At 38.7% G+C, this 26,326-nt stretch overlaps 1 protein-coding gene across 1 annotated transcript; it reads left to right on the top strand.

The window, feature by feature from the left end:
- The first annotated feature begins 1,786 nt into the window (after positions 1-1,786).
- LOC121322980 (zinc transporter ZIP10-like) lies at positions 1,787-23,996 on the top strand. Its single transcript, XM_041263657.1, has 8 exons — positions 1,787-1,857; positions 3,239-4,339; positions 5,601-5,781; positions 18,458-18,627; positions 22,181-22,360; positions 22,699-22,822; positions 23,174-23,524; positions 23,884-23,996. The coding sequence occupies exons 2-8, from the start codon at positions 3,260-3,262 to the stop codon at positions 23,994-23,996; spliced, it is 2,199 nt and encodes a 732-aa protein (XP_041119591.1). The 5' UTR covers positions 1,787-1,857; positions 3,239-3,259.
- The last annotated feature ends 2,330 nt before the right edge of the window (positions 23,997-26,326 follow it).

Here is a 26,326-nt window from a genome sequence, read left to right as displayed (position 1 = left end):
TCACCTACATTATTTACAGAACACACTACCTGTTACAGTACCAGTCTCTTTTAAATAGTACCATTGGCTTAGTATTTTGCAATTTGGATTACTAGTTTCAGAAAATCCAGGTTCTCAAATCCAGTTCTGCTAAACATGTGAGGGTTTGTTTTAACCATGACTTCGACATTTTACTACCCGCCAGCAACAAGTTTTAGACTTTTGGTTTAAACAAAAACATAGCTTGCAAGCATCTTGAACTTCAGTTTAGAATAAATGATCAGCACAGTAAATGTTCCCGCACCATTCTTAGTAAAGACCAGTACCAGTTTCCTGGCAGGTGTCCAGTATTTTCAGTGTTTTGTTCTTAAAGCATGCAAGAAGTGAAAACTCTAAATACCTGGACAGGCTGTCTTTTTAATCAGAAGAGAGGGCAGGCGGTGTAAAACCAGGATTTCAGTTTGAGCAAAGCAGTTTTTTTTGTGTTCTGAAAAAAAGTCATATTCCAGTTCCACAAGGTCGGGGACTTCCTTGTTGTTTTGCCGAGAGTGCATTTTTTACTTCATTATATGATATCTTGGTCACAAAAACAGCACTGTCAAAAGAATAATAAACATTTAGACATTGTGACCTGAAGACTTCCTTCACAGTGTGAAATCAGTTCTGTGAAGAAAACTGCTTGTACTGTAGGCGGTTTTTGTGTTGTGTCACTTAAATGAACTGTAACATTTCACAATTGCTATGTCTGCTAGTATACAGCCAGCAATGCACATTGTTGGTTTCTGTTAAAAATAAAATTATCAAAACTTTAATAAATGAGGATACTTTATTGGGACCCTCAACATTTCTCCTGGGACCTTCTTTTTTTTTTTTTTTGTTGAGTCTTGGACCCTCAGTGGGAATGAAGGTGTTGGAGTGCCCTGGGTCCATGGTAATCATTCATTTTTGAGCTTGCTGGGGTGGGTATGTTGGTATCATTTATAACTGAGCTACAAAATGTCACAAAAGATGGTAGGTACAGTAGCTTTGGCAAGTTTGGCAGTGTGATGAAAAGCTGCAAAGTCACAGTGACGGTGGTATTTTATGCTGTTAAGTCAGATAAAGCACAGGCACGAAGCAGGAAACACAATAATAAAATAGATAACTGCACCTCTTGTTGACTGATCTCTGAAGGTGTTATAGCTAAGCAATTCATCAGTTTCAACTGAATATAAGGTCACCCACACAATAAACTTAATTTGTAGGTCATTTCATAAAACAAAGTGTGTAAAGTATCATACAGTAAACTGTGACCTCACTTGCCATTGTTGAAAATCTCTCCAGTAGTTACCAGTCAGTCAGGATTCCATTTTTTTAAATATCAAATCTAGTAAATGCAACATTAAATAGTAGTTTGTATGTGTTGTGTGTGTTCAAATCAAACATATTTTGTTTAGTTCATCACATTTCTTGTAGCCTCCTTTCGTAAGTAAGCAATATATTCTAAAGTGTTGTACTGTATTTCGTGTTCTGGCATAAAAAACAAAGCCTCCCATTATTTTACTTATTGTCACATGATATTTATGATTAAGCGTCTTTTAAAGCTCAGCTATTGACAAACAACCATCTGTTTTAGAAGATAGTAGTCTGTTACTATAGGTTCAAACAATATGGTTATTGAGGTACAACAGTGGGTTTTTTGTAAAATCTTGGATTGAGTAAATGGCATTGTTGTCTCTATCATGCTTTTAAAGGGTTATAGTTCACAGTGATTCAAAGTTATAAATACTGTACGAGGTTGGAAATTGGTGCTATAATTTATGTTTGTGTTTAAAATTGCAGATTGCAGAGACCCATGCATGTAATTAAATTATCTGGAACAACGGAGAGCAAGCTGTTGTAAGTACACATTATTGAATTAGATCACATTGGACTGTTTTTCTCTGTCTGTTTACACATCTGAAACCGTAAGTTTCATAAGAAATCGGATCAACAAGGACAAAACTGTACTGTCTGTTAAAGCAAACATTTTGTTAAAAAAATGTTTAATAAGATGTGTGGGGTTTTCTTTCAGGTGTACATCATTCACTGTCACATGGGTAAATGTGATTTTATTGTATTCTGCTTTGTACAGTTCTTTTTTTACATGTTTCAATTTAGTTTGATATAATGTCACTTTGCTGTTTTTTGTGTAATTGTCTTGCTTTTTATTGCAAGCACTCACAAAGACTCTAAATTAAGTCCAATAACTTGTTTACAGTCTTTAACAGTAGCAAGACCAGCGTTTGTATGTATATATATATATATATATATATATATATATATATATATACTTAGATATATATAATATATATATAATTAAATAAACGACCTCGCTATTATGTTAATTTTCATCTGAGGAAATTGCACAGCAGTGGTAAAAAAAGAAAAAAAAAAACTTGTTTTTGTGGTTAGTCATCAGTTGATCTACAAATTGCTTTACCACCTGCTGAGAGCTAGCTAATTTATTACTTTTCCTTGATTGCCATTCAGTCTCAAATAGTTAGACATGACAATTCCTGCTTTCTACAAATGTCTTGGGGCAATGTTAGGTGTATACTGCAGTGCTTTTTTTGTTTTTTTTTTAAAAAGAAAATTCAACATTTAAATGACATTGAATTGTATCACTTGATGGCTTGTTTACAGTTTTGTAAAATTAACAGACTTTCTTCTTTAAAAAAAATGAAGATAATTAGATAGATAAATGCTTTTTAGTTTTTCCTTGTTATTTTAGTAAAAGCTCACTTTTTACTAAAATGACAACTTTATGGCAGTATTAAATTACTGTGTGACATTAAGTGATTGCATGGGGCTGGAGAAGCTCACCTGTCTGTCAGACCTGCTGAAATGTTTAATATTTGCTCCACACTAGTTTTTGGAGAGTTTTTTCCTTCACTTTTCTGTTGCTTTCTAAAACTGTAGAGAAGGCTAATTGTCTCTCCCTTCTGCTTAATGAATTGGCCATGCCCACTTTTTTTTTTTTGATCGGTAATTACTGTAACCAATAGAAACCACTGCCCTTGAGATGGGGAAAACCATTTTTCAGTTTTAAAGAATGTGTTTAAATCAGGTCTTTTAACAAATGTACTGTACACAGTATTGCATTTTACTAAGCATAGATAAATGTGAAGTTTAGATATCAAAAATTAAACGCATTCAGTGACTTTGGAATCTGTAAACGGTACTTTTCTCTGTTTCCAATTTGGGATTCTGCATTCATACTGGTTGTCTCTTGTCTCAGGTGGTGAGAATTGAGGAAACTATGGTGGTACACATGCACACCAAGTTCTGCTTCCTATGCTTGGTGACGTTCCTGTTTCATCTGTGCAGCCACTGCCACGAGGATGGCCACCACCACCATGGGGTGGGGGGCCAGGTCCACGATCACAACGACTACCAGATCTCCCAGGAGCCTTACATGCAGAACAATGTGGACATCGAGTTTCCTCCTGACCACGACTCCCTCAGCAAAGAGGCTGAGAGCGAGCAGAAGTTTTATGTAGAGCAGCTGTTCCGTCGCTATGGGGACAGAGGGAAACTCGACTTTGGAGGCTTTAAGAAGTTGCTGTCCAGCCTGGGGCTTGGGGAAGTGCATGTAGTAGAGATGGACCATGAAGACTTGGGACACGATCACGTGGCTCATTTGGAAGCACTGGAGGTACAAGAGGGGCTGCATTCCCACATGCACCACCACCCCCCTACTCCACTGTCCCATTCCCACACACACTCCAACCAGGAGGAGAACAAGACTAGTGTTAGGGATGTCCATTCTGCCCACTGTAACCAGTCCCAACAAAGGACAGCAGGACCTACAACCACCAGACATTCCCATGAGGACCACAACCCCCTGCACAAACTCCACCCACATCACCACAACCATACTGATTCTCACGCACACCACCATCACTCCCATCATCATCACCACCATCACGTGAACCACAGTGTTTCTGGAAGCAGCGTGACCGCAGAGGCTTCACAGAGCTTGAACTCTACCCGCAGGCAGCAGCAGCAACAACAGTCTACAGAAACCATGACCAGGAAGCACAGGAAGAAAAAGAAAGGCGCCCGTAACAAAGATGCAGCTCCCCAGGCCGCAGCTGACGACGAGGGTGATCACCACAGCAATGAAAGCCAGAACCCCCACTTGCACACAGGGGATGCACATGCGAACACTGACCATGACGAGCATGCCAGTGGCCATAAGCACAGCCATGGCTCTGAGGACGAGCACGCACATGTACGCAAGCGAGAGGCGCCCAACAATCACAAAGCTGCTATCAAGCACACTGTGCCATTCTCTCTGAGTGATCATGTAGCGGGTGAAGCACACCTGCACGATGAGGTTAGTGCCTTTAGTCATTGATTATCAAAATAGAGCTACAAAGAAAAGCTAGCCTTAAGTATTTTTATATATTATTATATATTTCTGATTTATGAATATAAATGGAGAACATCTTTTTTTATTTTTTTTTTATTTTTTTTTCACTACTAGGAGACTAGAAACAGTCTTCCACAGAGCCACCAGCTATCCCCAACCCAGAAAATGATTACAAATGAAAAAGGCTGTTTTATGACAGCACTTGGCCTTTTTCTCTAGGATAAATGACAGGTATTCCCATTACAGGATTGAGAACCAGCAGCAATCAATGAGAAATCTGCCCCCCAGGGTGCTCCAAGCATTTCAGTGAAAATTACTCCAATTGATCCACTTAAATTAAGAAAAACTGTGCTGCACAGAACATTAGCAATCATAAACCTTGAGGTGAAAGAATTACAGAGAAGTTAATACTGAAGGATGGCTGTGGATGGAATTTTAAATCAGAGCTCTTTTAATGCTAGCGATTCTTTATTTGAAATACTCCACTAGAGTACTTGCAGTTTCTCTAGTCTTATCAGCAGTGCAAATTGGGAGTGTTTTTTTATTATTATTATTTTTTATTACATTTCTGTTCACATTACAGTGTGTAGTTCATTGAACTCCTAAAGCATATTTTGATATATTTTCTCCAGTGCTGAATGGTTTCACATACCCAGATTACCATTGCTCTTGCACTACTTTACCTAAGGTTAAGGTAAACCTTAGGTGAAGTCATAGATGTTGACATTTAACAGAAGAAACAAGAGGATTTTGAAGATGATGAATTTAGTCACTGTGAAAGCACAGAAGTGGAATTATAACGGGAGTCAGATTGATTAAAATTGATTGGTAGCAGAGGATTAATGATGTAGTGGAGGTTAAACCTGGAGTTTTGATGCTTAACGAGAGGTCTGCACCTAATAAAACCCCCAGTATTAAAAATATTGGGATATGAAGCCATTTGGACATCTTTTTATTGGATTAGGCATTTCAGTTCTTAATCTATCTCTGGAGGGAATTCTGCACTATGTAGCACACATGATTGTGTAAATGGACATATCGCTGCACACATATGGTCACATATGGCAACATCTCCACCATATTGACAGTGTATATAATTTGCATTCATAAATTAAAGTGTAAGGTCAGTGTTTCTACAATGAATGCATAGTAAATGTAGCGCTTGTAGGAATGCATTGTTTTTTAAACGGTGTGTTACTGGGACCCCTGTGTTTCTGTTTTTCAGTGTCTGAACGTCACACAGCTGCTGGAGTACTACAGTTTTAGCCCAGGCTCTCTGATCTCCCAAGAGCAGTTCACCTACCTCTGCCCTGCCCTGCTCTACCAGATCGACAGCAGGGTCTGCATCCTACACAGTGATGAACTGGCCATTGACCACAAGTCTCTGAACGAGTCTGCTCTCTCAGGTAAGCAGGGGAGGGCGCACACAGGCTGAGTGTTAGCTTACTGCCAAGGTACATTAAAACATACAATTTCCTTGGCAGGAACTATAAAAGAGTGCAGTTATTAAAATTCATTACACACCCTTCCCATTTTGGATTATACAAAAAATCTCTCTTGCTTTTATTTTAAGTTTTATTTTAAGTTTTTGTTTCAGCTGCCCAAAGAATGCAACAACCCATAACTGTACCATCTTTCTGTTTTTTTTGTTGTTTGTTTTTTTTTTTTCTTAAACTCCTGTTTTTTTTTGTTCTTGTTAATCTTTGGTGTAAACAGAACAAAAACTGCACCCCACTTGTATGCATTGCAGTGATCCTTGTTTGTTAAATAGGTGGTACTGGTATTTGGGAAAGCTGCATTGTATAGATTATTCAACAAGTCAACATGAAACAATACAAGAAAAGGATTAAAGTGATGTGATGGACAATGGGTTGTACTTTTTAAACACACAGTCGCAGTAGAGAATGAATACAGCAGTTTGTTTGTGTGCTTAACTAATTGACAGAGGAATCCCAGACAATCCATTTTTTGAAGATGGCTTAAAAGCTGAATTTAAACAGTGCGGATGAACACGTGTATTCAGAGCAGCCTGTGCATGGTTATTTTCAAAGAGGGATTTGTTACCATTAAATACAAGTGCTGTGAGATCTTTAACATGCTCTAAAAAAAAAGTAGGGGGTTTGCTTGATATCCAGTAGAAGCTAAGGTATGTGAAACATGTACAGAAGTGAACGATTCTAATGCACTCGGGGCATGACAAGTTCACATTCTATTTATTTATTTATTTATTTATTTACTTATGTATTCATTTATTCATAAAAGCTTTAAAGGAATTACCGGGCTGGGCGTTCTGTATTTAATATGCTCGTAGTTGTTTGCACTGTAGGTATACAGTATAAACTCCAGCCTCCAACGAAGGTGCTTCTTGATTGTATGATTTAACTACTAAATGATCCCATGTGGTATATCAGCATCCATCAAAACATAAATGGGACTTTTCAAGGACCAGCTGATTGAAAGCCTGCTCTCGCTAAAGTGTGCTGTGCTGCATTGTCATTTATCCGGAGAGTATGGTTGATACCTTACACTCGATTTGGGCAATTTTAACATGTTTTAAATGAATGTGCTGTACAGTGTTTAACAAGACAAATGTGAGGCTGATTATCCGTAGGTGTTAAAGGTTCAGTTAACTCGCCACTCAGCTTGCTGAATGGCAAAATATAGCTTTTAATGTAATGACCATGAGTCGCATTGAGAAGCTCCGTTCTGGTATGGATACCAGTGCCATTACTAGCGTGTGTGTGTATTAGTAGGATGCATTGAGGGGCTTCTGCCCCAATTCCCATAATGTTTACTTTGTGGATTTCAAGGTGCAGAGCTTCAGCTGCTGCTACTGCAGTAGAATAAGAGGATGAAGACTATGGCATGTGAGATCATTAGCTTAGTCTAGCTCATCTAAAACAAATCAACTTGTTTATGCCCGGTTTTACAGCTTGGCAAGGCTGTACCACCAGGTGACTTTTCCCTAGAATGTCACACGGGAAGTCAATAAAAACGTGTGGCTTTGTTAACTTGTAAATTAGTCTTAACTGATAAATAGGCAATGTTTTGTATTGCAGAATTAGTTACTTGATAATGTGAAACCCATTTCTACTTGTAGAATTGCAGCTGTCCCTTATGCAAGTCTATTTTGTTATTGTTGTTTCCTGCATTTTATCTGTGAAACTATTATTTGTAGTTTGCCACTTGGTACACCACACACCTCAACAATTGCTGTTCTAGTAGTATATACAATCACAACTGTAACTTCTATTACAAGAATGCTCTTGTCTTATTTATATCTATGAATGTTTTGAGTGTGATTTAAATACTTAAATAATATTTTACTGAAATCCTGTGGATTCGGTTGTGTCAGCCACCCCCTTTGAAGTTTTAGTGGCGTCTCAGTATATAGAAAGGTACTTTTAAGGTATTGCAGTTCACTGTGGGTATTGAATTATCTTGTGAACATCACTCTCTTCTTAGCTCCCATTCTTATTAGGCACATGTCTGTAATACTTCTTATTAACACTCAGGATTACTGCATGTCAGATTGCCGGGAAGGTAATTAATTACAAAGCTGGTTTGGGGTTAACGACCCATTGGTGCACACTTCTGCATAATGGAATACCACTGTAGATTCTGACCTGCAGACACAGAATCTGCAACAGGTATTGTAGCGATTTCGCTGCTATACTTGCACTGTAACTGTACATGAATAATACTCCATCTTCAACACTTGAAGTACATGCTGTGCATTCAGATCTGTCCAGTTCAGTAACCATTTCTTGTTCATGTTATTGCAGTGTTGTATTTGCAAATCAAAAGCACACCAAACACCAGGAGCCGATCGTATTGATCGTACCTCGCTAGCCTTGGTTGTTGCTTCTCTCCCCTCTGTGTTATTATTGCTGTTTTCGGATTGCTAGCCTTGGCATCTGTAAGCGGTGTCATGTCACAGAGCGCTCTGTGTAGTGATAGTGGATAATGGTGGGCAAAAGTACTCTTCTAGTAATTGTTTAGATAATTGCAACATCATTAGGGAGTATTGGCTGATCCTCTATACAGATTCATAGAGTGAAACTGATAATCCCTCATTAACCACCCTCGTTCTCATCACCTTGGAGAGGGTGGCTCTGTTGGCTGTTAACTGTGGTAGGATCTGCTTGAGTTCGGAGGCCAGACTCATTCACTGTTTATTTGGATCCAGACTTAGTAAAATGACTGCAAAGTGTTTTTTCTGCCAATTGAATTGTTCAAACAGCGTGGAATGCCATCTTCTTGCACTGGTTTTGAACACGAATAATTGGAAAGCTTCCCCAGCTGGCTGCTTTTTGCAACAACAAAAAAGTGCATTTTTACCAAGATTTTGAGCTAGGGATGAGCTTGAAGATCCGTAACAGTGTGTGCTGTCTAGTTTCACTTTAAATTTAAGTTTGTCTCAAGGACCTGACTTTAATAAATTACATGGAGCACTTGAAGAAGTAAGTGTAAGAGTGGAAGTTTGTCAGATTAACATGGCGGTCCATGCGTGCCATATTTGATGAATTTTTAATGCTTTTGAAAATGAAACGCTTCTATTATTCTCTGCTCTGATTATTTCTAATACAAATTGAAGAGCTGCTAAAGACCTGACACTTCCAATAAACATCAAAGTGGTTTATCTTTCCAGTGTGGTTTATCATTGTATCTTCTGTAACAAAATATTTACCAATAAGTGCTTCCTTCTAAAGACTTAGCTTAGCAATACTTTATATGTGGAATGGGCAGGAATAAAACCACGACCATATTTCCTGGCACAACATCAAAGCTTAAATAAGCAAACAAACAAACCAATCACAAGAAAAGAGGGGGCTGGTGATGCTGCTGCTAATAGGAAAAGGGATGTTAAGTATTGGCTATCACTTCTTTTATTTTATTGTGTTACATGTTCCCATTTGTTGCTACAACTGTTTACATAAGGTGTGTGTTTTATTTATTTATTTATTTTTTTACATTTTAACCACTTTTTTAACTTTTAAATTGCATTCCCTGCCTCAAGATGGTTTCCCATAAACCCGCGTGGACTACTCAGGACTACATTTCCCATCATCCTCCTGCTCACATATGTAACTGAGATGGATTTACCAGTGAGCAGGAGGATGATGGGAAATGGTCTGTAGTAGTTCTGAAAGGCACTTGAGGCAGGGAATGCAATTTAAAAGTTTAAAAATGTGGTCAATAAATAAATAACACACACCTTACATAAACAGTTGTAGCAACACATGGCAACAAGTAACACAATAAAATTTAAAAAAAAGGTTATTATGTGCCCTTTAAACTTGGTAATTCTGCACGCCCCGGCAGCACTTTGAAGTGTCTTGAGGCGTTTGAAAGTAGGGCAGCTGTCTCCAGCAGGTGCTGTCCTTTCACTGATGTAGCCATGAATCATATCCTTGGACTGGTTCAGGCACTAATGGCTGACAATTCACTAATAAGAAACCCTGCTAATATCGTCATCACACAGTACCTACTGTTCATTAAAAGCAAGAGGTCATTCTGATGGCTTTGTGCCTTCAAGAAAAAAATAAAACATTATGCCAATTTTGAGTGTAGTTAACAAAAAGAAGAAAAAAGTTATATACTGTAGAAAACACTTAATGATCAAGTAGTAAAGGCATCCAATGCTTGATAATGAAAGCTGAACACCTGATACATGTATTACAGTCTATTCATATTCTTTAAGCCCTTTGAAGCTTGAGTTTCTTGTAATGCAATACTCTGATTAAAAAACGAACATAATGCTTTTCGAGTAGGAATATAAGACTGCTTAGCATTCTTGAGCCAGAATTCTCTTCTTGCTCTCTGTGTTCGCTTAAGGTAGCCCTTCTAATAAAGACCATCTGTTGTAAGCCGTTTGGTGTCTGATGATATCCACCCCCGAAATTTAAATACATACATTATTCCAAGTTTGATTTCAAGACCGCAGGATGAACTTAAGCTTGGCTTGGAATAAATTTTATAAGCGTCCGGTCAGACTGAAGCACACTTTATACTAAAGTTGTCAGTGGAGATAGAACTATATACATATTCATCACTTTTGTCGGATACTGTAATGTGTTTAGCTTAGTTTGCTGCTTAAAGGTTCATTTAAAAAAATAAAAAAGGCTCTTAAATACTTTAACTTCTGGAAAAGGGAGTTACCAGAAGTGGCATGAGATTTTGGAATTGGAAAGAGCACTGTGACTGATAATAAAATGTCTGCTTTGGAGATTAAAAGGTTTGTGGTCTTTGATAGTCGGGATGGGATTTCCAAGAAGCATTACAATTTGAGTACTGAAATCCAACACCACTCTCCTCGACATACTTGTGTACATAACCCTCCGAAACATTGCCACAAGTCCTATTTCTAAATGCCAATCTGGCAGCCAATAATGAATATAATGTTTGCCTTCTTGTGCAGTTAATTGTCTATCATGGTCAGATATTACTAAATAATGTAACATATTTAAATTCACATATTCACACAAGCGTTACATTAAATTGTAATAAGAGATGCCTGGCCTATCTGTTTGAAGTATGTCTTAGGGCTCCTTTACTTTAGTGCCGTAGTTCCAACATAAAAATAAAAACTGTACTAAACATAAACGGCTGTTCGGCCCAAAATCAAAAAAAGTGAAGAAAGCCTTCCGCCATGGGAAGATTGGGGAATGGGGTCCACAAGTCTATCGTATCCCAGTTGTTTTTCTCCCTTTTGAAAGTTTTGTATAAACAGCTGCAGCACAATTTTTGTTAAGTTTTTCCGGCCTCACTGTTATTGTTTTACGAGTCGGCACAGTATGGCTCAACAAAGTTCTTCACATCTCGAAATCCTTCACCTTCTACAAAGCTAATTCTGGAAATGCAGTGGCTGCTTGTCTTAAAAACAAACTGTGGTACAATAAAATCCACTTAGAAAAATATTTTTGTCTTTTGCAGAATATAATCTAGGTGAAATTGTATAATCCAAAACGTTATATTTTGTGAGATTTATGTAATACTTTGAGAAATTATTGTTACGATTTATTACGACCGGTTTCATGGTCTTTTGCGATATGCAGTGACTTTAGAGCTCTTTCAAACATAATATATTTATACATTATAAATAATATATTTATTTTGCAGTTGATGATTACTGGGATAATCTACATCGATTTCAAAACTGCTTCATTCATAGGGGATAATGTGATCACTGTATAGCAAATGTTATTATGGATGTTTTTCTTTTTATTGCCATCAGTAGCTCTATCCACAGTAATTTCTGAATGTTTGAATTTCAAATGGTGAAGTTTTAAACTTGTGATGTGCCAGTTTTGTTTGGCATTATTTATATATTCCTCAAAATACTTACAAACTTTGCTTCACCTCATTCTTTTGTGTAGAGATTCAATTTTATTAAAAAATATAACAAACATCAGAAAAGACGCTTGTCATCAACTCTCTTACAATGTGGACTGGATATCATGACATGCCTATTACAGCCTGAACACAGAGTGCACCACTGAAGCACCAGATCGACGATGTCAATCTTTCTGTTGCACCAATTACAAAAACCACTTGGAGGCAACTGCCAAACCCCTTCCTTTTTATAATATCCTCCTTACTCTGGCACCATTGCAGTCGGATACGCGACAAACTGGCTGTATATAATAAATTACTAAAATTAAATTGTGAAAAAAAAGGTGCGTCTGGTGAAATTTGTCACATGACCAGTTATACATCTAGCATGATTATGTAACTTTTGAGCACTTCTTTAAAGTTTGTGTTTTAAACACTTAAAATTCCCATCCCTAGTATTTGGCTTGAGTGTTCAGTGCTCATTTTGGGGGGGGGGGCTAATTTGAAGACACAGATGAAACAATCAAGATAGCACAGACAGCAGGGATTCATTCAGCAGGACGCAGGTTATTAATGCTTATCACCATTTTTTTTTTTTTGGTTTATTTTGCAATTTAATTGCAGCTCTACTTATTTCTCCTTTTTTTTTAAATTTACAAGCCCCTTGAGATTTTGTCACAGTTAATGACTGTTTGAGCTGAAAAGGATTTCATGTGCTTTCAAAATAAAAGTGGCTTATAAGGATTTAAGAAAATTCCCCTGCTGTGTGGTTATTAAAGAATGTAGCAAAACAGTACATTCTTATATACTTGTAAGTCAAACACTTTCCCTGGATTAAATGGCAGGCCCTCTTAAACTAAATCACAAAGCAACCTCTACCGCTGTGCCTCCTGGGCACTAATCTTTCTGATAAATAATGAACCGGGTTGTAAAGACGGGCTTCTTCAGTATAATTTTAAAAAGCTGTCTTTCCGTCAACAAGTTAAAACGATTTATCTAATTTAATAGTTTCTAGGTCTTGAAAATTGTTCAGGAAAGTTTGGTACAACTTGTTGGGGATTGTTTCTTTTTCATTGCTTATAATACATTTTAAAGGAGACCAGACAGTCCTCCATATTTGCTATGCATTTTTATAATTTGGTAAAAAAAAAAAATTAAGACATGTAAAGATATATTTACTCGTACATAAATAAACCGAGAGCAATGCTTTCTATTTAAAAAAAAAACAAAAAAAACACTGACTAATGGTTAGCCTGTGAAAAGCTTAGGGAAAGTTAAGTGCAATGTGGACTGGGTGGTTGGAAAAAAGTTTCAAGAATCAATGCAGAGAAGGGCCAAGTTATTGGAGTTTTTTTTTATAAGAGTTTTTTTTTTTGTGCATAGCATGTATTAATTTCATAAGAACATAAGAACATAAGAAAGTTTACAAATGAGAGGAGGCCATTCGGCCCATCTTGCTCGTTTGGTTGTTAGTAGCTTATTGATCCCAAAATCTCATCAAGCAGCATCTTGAAGGATCCCAGGGTGTCAGCTTCAACAACATTACTGGGGAGTTGATTCCAGACCCTCACAATTCTCTGTGTAAAAAAGTGCCTCCTATTTTCTGTTCTGAATGCCCCTTTGTCTAACCTCCATTTGTGACCCCTGGTCCTTGTTTTTTTTTTCAGGCTGAAAAAGTCCCTTGGGTCGACACTGTCAATACCTTTTAGAATTTTGAATGCTTGAATTAGGTCGCCACGTAGTCTTCTTTGTTCAAGACTGAACAGATTCAATTCTTTTAGCCTGTCTGCATATGACATGCCTTTTAAGCCCGGAATAATTCTGGTCGCTCTTCTTTGCACTCTTTCTAGAGCAGCAATATCTTTTTTATAGCGAGGTGACCAGAACTGCACACAATATTCAAGATGAGGTCTTACTAGTGCATTGTACAGTTTTAACATTACTTCCCTTAATTTAAATTCAACACTTTTCACAATGTATCCGAGCATCTTGTTAGCCTTTTTTGTAGCTTCCCCACATTGTCTAGATGAAGACATTTCTGAGTCAACAAAAACTCCTAGGTCTTTTTTATAGATTCCTTCTCCAATTTCAGTATCTCCCATATGATATTTATAATGTACATTTTTATTTCCTGCGTGCAGTACCTTACACTTTTCTCTATTAAATGTCATTTGCCATGTGTCTGCCCAGTTCTGAATCTTGTCTAGATCATTTTGAATGACCTTTGCTGCTGCAACAGTGTTTGCCACTCCTCCTACTTTTGTGTCGTCTGCAAATTTAACAAGTTTGCTTACTATACCAGAATCTAAATCATTAATGTAGATTAGGAATAGCAGAGGACCTAATACTGATCCCTGTGGTACACCACTGGTTACCACACTCCATTCTGAGGTTTTTCCTCTAATCAGTACTTTCTGTTTTCTACATGTTAACCACTCCCTAATCCATGTACATGTGTTTCCTTGAATCCCAACTGCATTCAGTTTGAGAATTAATCTTTTGTGCGGGACTTTGTCAGAAGCTTTCTGGAAATCTAAATAAACCATGTCATATGCTTTGCAATTATCCATTATCGATGTTGCATCCTCAAAAAAATCAATCAAGTTAGTTAGACACGATCTCCCTTTCCTAAAACCATGTTGACTGTCTCCCAGGACCCTGTTACCATATAGGTAATTTTCCATTTTGGATCTTATTATAGTTTCCATAAGTTTGCATATAATAGAAGTCAGGCTTACTGGTCTGTAGTTACCTGGTTCAGTTTTGTTTTCCTTTTTGTGGATCGGTATTACGTTTGCAATTTTCCAGTCTGTCAGTACCACCCCTGTGTCAAGAGACTGCTGCATGATCTTGGTTAGCGGTTTGTAAATGACTTCTTTCATTTCTTTGAGTACTACTGGGAGGATCTCATCCGGCCCAGGGGATTTGTTTATTTTAAGAGCTCCTAGTCCCTTTAACACTTCTGCCTCAGTTATGCTAAAGTTATTTAAAATTGGATATGAACTGGATGACATGTGGGGCATGTTGTCAGTATCTTCCTTTGTAAAAACTTGTGAAAAGTAATCATTTAATATATTTGCTATTTTTTTTCTTCATCTACGATTTTGCCATTTGTATCTCTTAAACATTTAATCTCATGAATTTCATGAATTGTTCCTCTTGAGAGAGATAAGTAAAGATTTTCTTTGTCGCCCGCATACTCCCAGGGTTCGTTCTGTTAACAAAGCACCTTTATTAACTTAATGTACTGGACATGCCTGGGGCAGGTTAATTGACCCTGCTTCTGTCCAACAAAATTGCACGTCACCCTGGCTGCAATCAATCCATTCACATGGAAGTTTTTGTATCAGACGTTTTGTTTAACGTAATTCCAAGTCTCCTAGCTACAGTAGAATTTGAAAAGAAGTAACGAGGGAGACACAGTTCTCCAAGCAGAAACAGGGCAAGTGAAAAAGCCTCAATCCCATTTCCACTAAAGACCTTTGGACCATGTTGTGCAGTGTGTCTGACTGATTACATGTGCGCAGCACTGAGGGGATTTTTTGAATGACTGTTGTTTTTATTTGGATTTGGCCACCCCTAAGCATGGGCTGGTGGAATCTAATGCTCTACATCAGTGTGAGACGCTGCCAATAGAACACACTAATCCTTTTAACAACACACAATGCACATTTACGTCCATGTTAACATGCTATTCCCATTTACGGCCTCAGTAAAACATAGTCTTCTGTTTTGAGGCTGGATGCAATAGAACATGTTTGGAGGGCAGTTTGTCATGGAGGGTGTTGTTTCCACTAGGGTTCCATCATAGATAGGAATGCAGCGTCTTAAGGCAGGTTGCAGGGGGTTGGACATGTAGTTTAGGAAAATAAAGTCCAAGTGGAAAAAGTAGTTGACCTTGCACTGCTAAAGCTGTCAAAACCACTTCCTGCATCCTGGCCACTGGGAGTCATTGGTAAGTCTTCTCAAGCAGATATATAATATATAGATACAGAAATCTTACTTTGTAGAAATAGTAGAGAGTATGATTTAATCTACCTCCTGTGTATTTTTTTTAATGCAGCAGCCATAAATATCTGGTTATTTAATTACACTTGAAGTATGAATACACCAGGCTGTTTAATTAAATACTGCTCTAAAGAAATTACATCTGGCAGTGGAAGACATTGTACTGGATAACTAATCACCCATAACACTTTTAGATTAGGGGGGACTTTGCATTGAGTTTATCGGGGAGGGGGGGATGAGCAAAAACTGTTAATGTACTTTGTATAATGGGTTCGAGGGTCTGTATATATATACAGTGCCTATAGCAAGTCTACACCCCCTATCAACATTTTCACCTTTTGCTGCCTTATAGCCAGGAATTAAAATGCATTAAAATAGTGTTATTGTTTTTTTTCATTTATCTACACATCATACCCCACAACTTCCGAGTGAAAAAAAATAAAAATTAAAAATTAAAAATTAAAACTGAAATAGCTTGGTTGGATAAGTGTCCACCCCCTTTGTAATAGCAATCCTAAATTAGCTCAGGTGTAACCAATCACCTTCAAAAATCACACACCAAGTTAAGTGGCCTCCACCTGTGTTAAATTGTAGTGATTCACATGATTTCAGGATAAATTTAGCAGTTCCTGTAGGTTCCCTCTGCTGCGTAGTGCATTTCAAAGCAAAGACTCAACCATGAGCACCCATGGCACTCAGAAACACCCTGTTCAACAACTTTCCGTTGTCTAGTCCCCTCCCATATTTCTTTTATAGTTTTCGGATTAACTTGAATATCCCCTCCAAACTGGATGACCAAGCAAGAAGGAGACTGATCAGAGCGGCTACCAAGAGGCCAATGGCAACTTTGCAAGAGCTACAGGCTTTTATGGCCAAGACTGGTCAAAGTGTGCATGTGACAACAATATCCCAAGCACTCCACAAATCTGGCCTGTATGGTAGGGTGGCAAGAAGGAAGCCATTACTCAAGAAAGCCCACCTTGAATCCCGTTTTGAAGTATGCAAAAAAAAAAAAAACTCAGATTCTGTAGCCATGTGGCAAAACGTTTTGTGGTCTGACAAAACTAAAATTGAACTTTTTGGCCTAAATGCAAAGCGTTATGTTTGGCGCAAACCCAACACAGCACATTACCCAAAGAACACCATCCCTACTGTGAAGCATAGTGGTGGCAGCATCATGTTATGGGGATGTTTCACATCGGCAGGGACTGGGACACTTGTCAGGATAGAAGGGAAAATGAATGGAGTAAAATACAGAGAAGTCCTTGAGGAAAACATGCTGCCCTCTTCAAGAAAGCTGAAACTGGGATGGAAGTTCATCTTTCAGAATGACAACGACCCAAAGCACACAGCCAAAGCTACACTGGAGTGGCTAAGGAACAAAAAAGTAAATGTCCTTGAGTGGCCCATTTAGAGCCCCGACCTAAATCCAATCTAAAATTTGTGTCATGACTTGAAGATTGCTGTCCATCAACTCTCCCCAAGGAACTTGACAGAGCTTGAACAGTTTTGTAGAGAAGAATGGTCAAGTATTGCCAAATCTAGGTGTGCAAAGTTGGTAGAGACCTATCCCAACAGACTCACCGCTGTAAGTGCTGCCAGAGGTGCTTCCACCAAGTATTAACTCAGGTGGGTGGAGATTTATCCAATTATGATCTTTCAGTTTTGTATGAAAAAAAGTATACAATGGGAGATGGTTTCAAGTTCCCCCATAGCACAATATATATGTGTGACTATAATGAATATTATATATATAGATATAGATAGATATAAATATTATAAATATTAATATATATAGATATATTATAATATATATTATATAGGTAATGTATGTCAATATTCATTCTGAAGTCAATGAACTCTTCCACACCCTATTTGACTGGAAGGTGGTTTCCTCCCTCACATCCCAGTATGAAATGGGATGGTCCAGCACATGTCTGGTCACATGGTGGAAAGTCTTCTGTATCTTGAGCTCCACACAAAGGTCTCGCTTGTATAATTCTGAGCTGCTCATTATTCTGAGTCCGGGAGCTCTGCTATCGGGAACCATCATGACCGTGGCCACAAAACTGTCTGGTAAATCATGTGGCTGTCTTGTATAATAATAATAATAATAATAATAATAATAATAATAATAATAATAATAGAAAAACAACTTCTTCCCACCTCCTCCTGGATGGCAGCTCTAAACCCATCCCTTTCCTACGCGAGTCCAAGAAGTCCAAGAAGGTGTGGAATGTGTTTGTCATTGCATGTGTCATGTAATGCTTATAGCAACCTGTATCCGGCATTCCTGTGTGCTATGGTTTTCATGAATGTGTAGTTCTACATGTATATTTATCAGAAATGTGTAGTGAATTGGGAGTGGGGAGTATTGGGTTCTCCGGAGTGCGTGCACATCTGGGTAGTCTGTTGCAGATTTAGGTAATATTACGTGTTAAGAAAAAGAGAATCTTCAACTCTGCTAATTCATTTGGCTGCTATAAAACTAAATTATGTTAATGGTCCCAGTACACAAATCTCTGGGAAGAGCTATTCCTGGCTTTTGTGCAATTCTCATTTAGCTAAAAACACACACACACACACAAAAACTAAAAAAACCCCCCCCCCCCCCCCTCCCCCCAGTACATACATTTGGTGCTGATTTAGCGCATACTAGTATATTTAACAAATGTGGTCTGGTGTATTTCTAATATTTTTCATTTAACCCTTTCTGTATGTTGTCTCTCCTGTGTACAGCCTGGGTCTGGGGACTCATCTCCATCACTATCATCAGTCTGCTGTCCCTGCTTGGAGTGATAATGGTTCCCATCAGTAACCAGTCTTGCTTCAAGTTCCTTCTCACATTCCTGGTGGCTCTGGCAGTGGGGACACTGAGCGGAGACGCACTGCTCCATCTACTGCCCCATGTAAGTATTACACCCTCCTCTCACTGTGTCTGGTTAATTACCATGTTATAGAAAACAATGACCTTGTTTAGTTTTATTCATGTGACATTATGCCAACTTAATGGCAATGTACTGTGTGTATTCTTTTGACAAAAGCGTCTGCTAAATGACTTAATTACACTGAACAAAAATATAAATGCAACATGTGAAGTGTTGGTCTCATGTTTCATGAGCTGAAATAAAAGATCCCAGAAATTTTCCATACACACAAAAAGCTTATTTCTGTCAAATTTTGTGCACAAATTTGTTTACATCCCTGTTTGTGAGCATCTTTCCTTTGCCACGATAATCCATCCACCTGACAGGTGTGGCATATCAAGAAGCTGATTAAAAAGCATGATCATTACAAAGGTGCACCTTGTGCTGGGGACAATAAAAGGCCACTCTAAAATGTGCAGTTTTGTCACACAACACAATGCCACTTTGTAGAAATAGTAGAGAGTATGATTTAATCTACCTCCTGTGTATTTTTTTTAATACAGCAGCCATAAATATCTGGTTATTTAATTACACTTGAAGTATGAATACACCAGGCTGATTAGAGGAAAAACCTCAGAATGGAGTGTGGTAACCAGTGGTGTACCACAGGGATCAGTATTAGGTCCTCTGCTATTCCTAATCTACATTATTGATTTAGATTCTGGTATAGTAAGCAAACTTGTTAAATTTGCAGACGACACAAAAGTAGGAGGAGTGGCAAACACTGTTGCAGCAGCAAAGGTCATTCAAAATGATCTAGACAAGATTCAGAACTGGGCAGACACATGGCAAATGACATTTAATAGAGAAAAGTGTTGAGGGAGTGTGCAATTGACATGCTGACTGCAGGAATGTCCACCAGAGCTGTTGCCAGAGAATTTAATGTTCATTTCTCTACCATAAGCCGCCTCCAACATCATTTTAGAGAATTTGGCAGTACGTCCAACCAGCCTCACAACCTCAGACCACGTGTAACCACACCAGCCCAAGACCTCCACATCTGGCTTCTTCACCTGCGGGATCGTCTGAGACCAGCCGCCTGGACAGCTGATGAAACTGTGGGTTTGCACAACCGAAGAATTTCTGCACACTGTCAGAATCAGTCTCAGGGAAGCTCATCTGCGTGCTGTCATCCTCACCAGGGTCTTGACCTGACTGCAGTTCGGCGTCGTAACCGACTTCAGTGGGCAAATGCTCACCTTTGATGGCCACTGGCACACTGGAGAAGTGTGCTCTTCATGGATGAATCCCGGTTTCACCTGTACCGGGCAGATGGCAGACAGCATGTATAGCGTCTTGTGGGCGAGCGGTTTGCTGATGTCAATGTTGTGAACAGAGTGCCCCATGGTGATGGTGGGGTTATGGTATGGGCAGGCATAAGCTACGGACAACGAATACAATTGCATTTTATCAATGGCAATTTGAATGCACAGAGATACCGTGACGAGATCCTGAGGCCCATTGTCGTGCCATTGATCTGCAGCCATCACCTCATGTTTCAGCATGATAATGCACGGCCCCATGTTGCAAGGATCTGTACACAATTCCTGGAAGCTGAAAATGTCCCAGTTCCTCCATGGCCTGCAGACTCACCAGACACGTCACCCATTGAGCATGTTTAGGATGCTCTGGATCGACGTGTACGACAGCGTGTTCCAGTTCCTGCCAATATCCAGCAACTTCGCACAGCCATTGAAGAGGAGCGGGACAACATTCCACAGGCCACAATCAACAGCCTGACCAACAATATCCAGCAACTTCGCACAGCCATTGAAGAGGAGTGGGACAACATTCCACAGGCCACAATCAACAGCCTGATCAACTCTATGCGAAGGAGATGTGTCGCGCTGCATGAGGCAAATGGTGGTCACACCAGATACTGACTGGTTTTCAACATCCAGGCCCCTACCTTCTTTTTTTTTTTTTTTTTTTTTTTGAAGAGGTATCTGTGACCAACAGATCAACAATATAACTGTATTTCCACAGTCATGTGAAATCCATAGATTAGGGCCTAATGAATTTATTTCAATTGACTGATTTCCTTATATGAACTGTAACTCAGTAAAGTCTTTTAAATTGTTGCATGTTGCATTTATATTTTTGTTCAGTGTATAAATTTGAATTTTGTGCAAATAAAGTACACTGGACAGCCCTTAATTGTGTTTTAGATATATTTGAGATTTATATTTGAGATTACCTCTAACATTAACAGTCTTATATAAACTGCTAAATAATGGGTCCCAGCCACAGTGGAACGTTGTGGCTATTGTTCTGTATCAAACAGAAAACAATGTTATTAAACAAAGTCATTAAAAACTTGCATTGCTGGCAGAGGTGAATATAGTGATATTATTGAGTTACAAAATTATTCTCAAGGAGCATGGTCTGCTTTTTCAGAAAGTTATCGAAACAAAACTACTTTACCTTGGCAAACTTCTTTTAAGAGCTCTGCTTCTGCACAGTGGCCCTTTATTCTGTGCATTGGGGACAACCAAACAGATGCAAGGGGGGAGAAGGGGCCATTTTCTTCCAGCTTCATTTATTTCACTGTCATGCAAACAGTCAGGCAAAACACTTGCTTTGAAGTTGTTATTTTTGTATGCATTATAAATCACGCGAGAACTCAACCAGTAACAGATTTGTCAGAATGCTGATACATCTTTTCCTGTGTACTGTGCATAATTCTGAAGTAGCAGAAAAGCAAAAACAAAACAAAAAACAGGTAAATAGCAATTCCTGTGCAAGGGCTTAATTTTTATGATTTATTTTGAAGTTCTTTCATCCAATGTACACAAAGTATCAACTCACAGTTTCAATCTTTGTAAAGCTAACCAGAATGTATTACCAGTTATTATAATATTGTGTATTCTTGACCATTCTGTACATGTCCAACCCCCTGCAAAAATTGAATTGAGTTAACATTTATGTACAGTATTGTCTACAAAATAAAACATCTATTTTTTATAGTAGTACATCCCTCAGATTTGAGTAATAACAGAATGTACAGGACAAAATGACCCGTTTTTGGATATAATTTATTTAAGACATAAAAGCCTCAAGTGAGCCACGGATCCCTGCTGACATCAGTTTAAAAATAACAATAAAATAACTGATGCATTGGGCAGGGACGTGCCTTTCCAAGCAGAGTGAAGGGTGCAACAAGCTTGGGATGGATTGAAGGATGAACAGCATACTTCGAAAAAAAGCGTACGTGGTCGTTTCCAGTGAGCAGTGAACTGACAGGCCATGCATACTCAATAAGCCAATTATTTACGATGTCTGTAAAAGGGATGTGTTAAAATCTATTCTATTATGTCCCTTCTTTTAACACATGGCTATATACTCTAACATCACATGCACAAACCGTATGCATGGAGCGTTGCAACACTGGTCATGCTAGACACAGCCAGATCAAGACTTTAATTCTGCTATTTCTGTATTGGCTGCTGCTGTAGAGATGGTCAGTCCCAAATGGTTGCAGCCAGGAAAGAGACTGCAATGTAAGGTTTAAACAATTTATTTTTTTTGTCCCTAGTCACAAGGCGGACATGATCACAGTCATGAAGGCGGGAAGGGGGAGCATGAGCAGGAGGACTCTGACTACCTGACCCAGTACAGTGCTGTGTGGAAGGGGCTGACTGCCCTGGGGGGCATCTACCTCCTCTTCATCATTGAGCACTGCATAGGAATGTTCAAGCACTACAAGGACAAAGGGGTAACAGCCAAACCAATCCTTTTCACTGCTGCTTTCTCAAATTCTCCTTTCACAGCCATAGAGGAAATGGCTTTGTTTAGAGCGGTCTGTGTCTTTATCTGCCTCTCCTCTATCTATCTGTGTATCTATCTATCTATGTATCTATCTATCTATCTATGTATGTATGTATCTATCTATCTGTGTATCTATCTATCTATCTAGGAATGGTAACAAGTCTTTGATCTCTTTTTTATTGAAACAAACTGAAAAAAAGCTTGTTTATTTATTGTTTCTTATTTGCACTTGTTTTTGCATGTCTGGTGTTCTGTACTCTATATTCACTCTTCTTCCATTTTCAGGGGAACAGATCTTGGTGCTGGAAGAAAAAGAAGGAGGATGAAACGACAATCGGAATTAAGCTGTCTGATCATAAACTGAATCGCAGGTCAGATGCAGAGTGGCTGCACCTGAAACCACTGACAGGTGAGGGTTAATGATTTGGTATAGCTGGCTTGAAATGCAGTTGTTGATACAATGTATTCTGGGGATCCCTGAGCATCTAGAGTGCCCCACTTGCTCCATGCTGTGGTGCTTTGCCCTGAAGAGAGTAGATGTCCAGTTTTAAATATGGACTTTGATCTTAGTGTGCCCCATAGTTTTTTTTTGTTTTTTTTTCTTGTGTTAGTTTGTGTTGTCTAGTTTTGTCACCATCTACCATATTACAGTCATTGCAAATAAAATGCATATTTCTAATCTACAAGCGTGCGACCCTGTTAGGATATTATTAGCAAACTAATAATATACCTATTTTCTTTCTTTTCTTGCATTAACCAGGGCCAGATGATTCTGCACTGTCTGACAATAAGCACAATAACACTCAGCTGACAGAGATCCAGGGCCCCCCAGACTCCCCCAACAAGAGACCCCTGTCCCCAGAAGAGGAGGCTATCATGCTCCCCCAACACACAGAGCACAAACACCATCACCAGGAGGCGAACTTCTCTGCAGCAGCGGGGAACGGGAGGAAAGTGAAAACGAAGAAGCACCACCACTCGCATGGACACGGGCATTCCCATGGGAACTGCCACTCTGACCAGGAGATGAAGGATGCTGGGATAGCTAGCATTGCCTGGATGGTGATCATGGGGGACGGCATGCACAATTTCAGTGACGGTCTGGCTATAGGTGAGAAAACACTGCTTTAATCTGCTCAAGTTATAAACAGTTCACCATTGTTCTCAATGCACTTCATACTTTGGCACAGTTATTTCTTTTATTTTTGTGACACCCCCCCCCCCCTTATTAACTCACTAAATACAGTAGAAACATCCTTGGATGAGCAGGTATATCTTTGATGACTGTCATTATTAATATAATCCACTTTTTAGATGATGCAAATGACCCGCAAACACACTAGCTAGAGTAACTGCTGTGAATGTTTTAGAGCAGACTTTTGATTCTCCATCGTATTCCTGAGGAGAGACTGGAAGGAAAGACATTGAAAGGTAATGTTCTCAATTGTACTGTTTTGATTCTCTTTTCAGGTGCTGCATTCAGTGCAGGGGTGACAGGGGGCATCAGTACCTCCATTGCTGTATTTTGCCATGAGCTCCCTCATGAGCTTGGTAAGTGTTTGGCTGTGCTCGATAGCTTCTAGTTATCTGTACTCTGGTTACTGCTAATCTGCCTGTTTTTCAGCAGTTTGTGTGTAAAATGGTCACTAATGGCTTCTAGAGGTGACATGTGTTTTCTACAATACGTTTTAAGTATTCTGTTTGTACCACATATCTTGTACAGTTTATTTTCTTTAGTAATTACATTTAAGAATACATTGTTGGTAAAGGGGTGCAGTATAATTAGTTAAACCTTACTATAGCTACAAAGATCTTAGGTTTAATTTACATTGTGATGCAGTGGAGTTTGAACCACTGCCCTTCAATCCCTGATCCCTAGCAAACCCCTCAGAATTCTTTAAAGAACTATCTGACAGATCATTAAACTGCTGATGCTATTCGCTGTCTAGAGTACAGTAAAATACTGTACTTATAGAATTATTCCTATCCTGTCTTTTCAAGGTTACTATTATAAACTGGCAGGTTGAGGTCGAGGTGTAGGGAAATCAGTTATGCCTCAGCTTTCTTCACAGACGTCTGAAGACCTGCCAGACAAAATGTCACTTTTGCTAACCTCTTGTTCCTCTTCAATGTGGATTTATCCTCGGTGTGCACATAGTACTGTGTAATAATTGATGTATGTGTTTTTGGTTGGCAGAGAAACGTTAAGTTCACGGTTTCAAGTCACTCCAAGGGATTGTTTTACAACCCTTTAAAATTAAGGGCTTTTTGTGAAGAAATGACTTTAGTGTGTTATGCAAGTAGAATGCAAAAGCTGGATCTCTCTGCTGCAAGTCAGTTCCACTCAAGATGAGCACATTGCTAATCGCCAATTAAAACATAATTGATTACCGGTATTTGGGTTTCATATCCGTTTTTTGTTTTACTAATGATGGTAAGCTTTGTTTATTGCGAATGAGTTCCATGCACAGTGGTATAATATGTTGCAGGTTATTTTGGAGTCTGTTAGATATCAGACTTTGATGTACACATCTTGTGTAGCCTGGCAGGAGTACAGTGTTTGTCAGCTGCCTAGCAATTATAGAAGAGAAGGTGGAGCATGTTCATTTGAAGATGTTGCATCTAAAACACTTTGCTTCTGCAGTACTTTCACCTCCAGCTTGTTTTAATGACTTAGTTTTGCAGCTCAAGCAGTGAGTGGCAATGTTTCAATCCTAATGATATCTCGTCAGCTTGCTGATATACAGAATTCATCACTTGATCAATGTGCTTGCAACTGGTGTCACCTTGACAGTGATTAGCGATTAAGGAAGTTCCTTATTTATTCAGATGTATGATCTTGTAACCAATTGTGTTCATTTAAATGTGAGTTTGTATTTAACCTTTTTAAATATGCTTAGAAATACAGACGTCATCATTAAATGTGCGTAGGTACAGCATTCATAACAGTTGCATACTGTTTGCCATTACATCTAACGATCCTGCTTGGGGCTTTTATCTTGTGTATTGTATGACTCGTCATTGTTCAGTCATTCGCAAAAAAAAAAACTGCCGAAACAAGTCCATAAATAAAGAGGTTCCATTGTTGTTTACAGATAGATGTTTTCACAACCCACTACACCTCCAACAGTGAGCACACACTTCAAGAGGAATAAACACATCTGACAGCACTTTAACACCATGACGAGTTAATTTTTCAAAACAAAGATTCTCATGCTTCCTCCCACCCGATCCAGCCATCCTGATCGCTTTGTCGACAGTCCACTCAGCGCAGGCTCTTTTATATACACTTATAAACAGTAACTACCACAAATAAAGAAAATAAAGAAAAAACTGCAACATCCCTGCCAGCAGCATTCACACACTCTATCCATTTACTGTTTCTGTCGCAGAGGTAAACAGACCTTCACGTTTACCTCTGCGACAGAAACAGTAGATGGATAGATTTTCTATTGATCTTATTTTGTTCCTTTAGACTGGATTGCATGATTGACAGTAACTTTTGGTTTTAATATCATAGCCTTGAGTCCAATCTTTTGTCATCTGAGAGAGTGAACGAATTGGGGCTTCACGTTTGTGCTACCTTGTACTGCAATTATTTGCTATGATGTGCCTGTATGTAGCGGTGTCTGTTTTCCTTGCAATATCTAGCATCCATAGTTGCAGGATATTGATTCTTTTAATAGGGTTAAAATTAAGAAATTAGTCATTGTGGGGACGTCCTAGTTGTGTTTTACATTTCCCACTCTTAGTATTGGGAATGGTTTCGCTGGCATTTTCTAAACCTTTAATAGAAAATTAAAATTGTGCTGTAAGCTTTTCTTGTTAAAATATTATCCAACTTCTCATGAGGAAGTCTAAGTAGATACCTTGTTACTTGAATAACTTAGATAGGTTAAATCATCATCTCAAC

Source organism: Polyodon spathula, chromosome 11 (genome assembly GCF_017654505.1).
Source record: "Polyodon spathula isolate WHYD16114869_AA chromosome 11, ASM1765450v1, whole genome shotgun sequence".
NCBI lineage: Eukaryota > Metazoa > Chordata > Actinopteri > Acipenseriformes > Polyodontidae > Polyodon > Polyodon spathula.
The sequence above is the reverse complement of the archived record's forward strand: the minus strand, read 5'-3'. Positions and strand labels throughout refer to the sequence as shown.

Bases quoted from the DNA above. Each gene is read 5' to 3' on its own strand.
- LOC121322980 (XM_041263657.1), top strand. From the start codon at position 3,260: ATGGTGGTACACATGCACACCAAGTTCTGCTTCCTATGCTTGGTGACG. The intron at 22,823-23,173 runs GTGAGGGTTAAT...TGCATTAACCAG, and splicing joins GCACCTGAAACCACTGACAG to GGCCAGATGATTCTGCACTG. The intron at 23,525-23,883 runs GTGAGAAAACAC...TTCTCTTTTCAG, and splicing joins CAGTGACGGTCTGGCTATAG to GTGCTGCATTCAGTGCAGGG.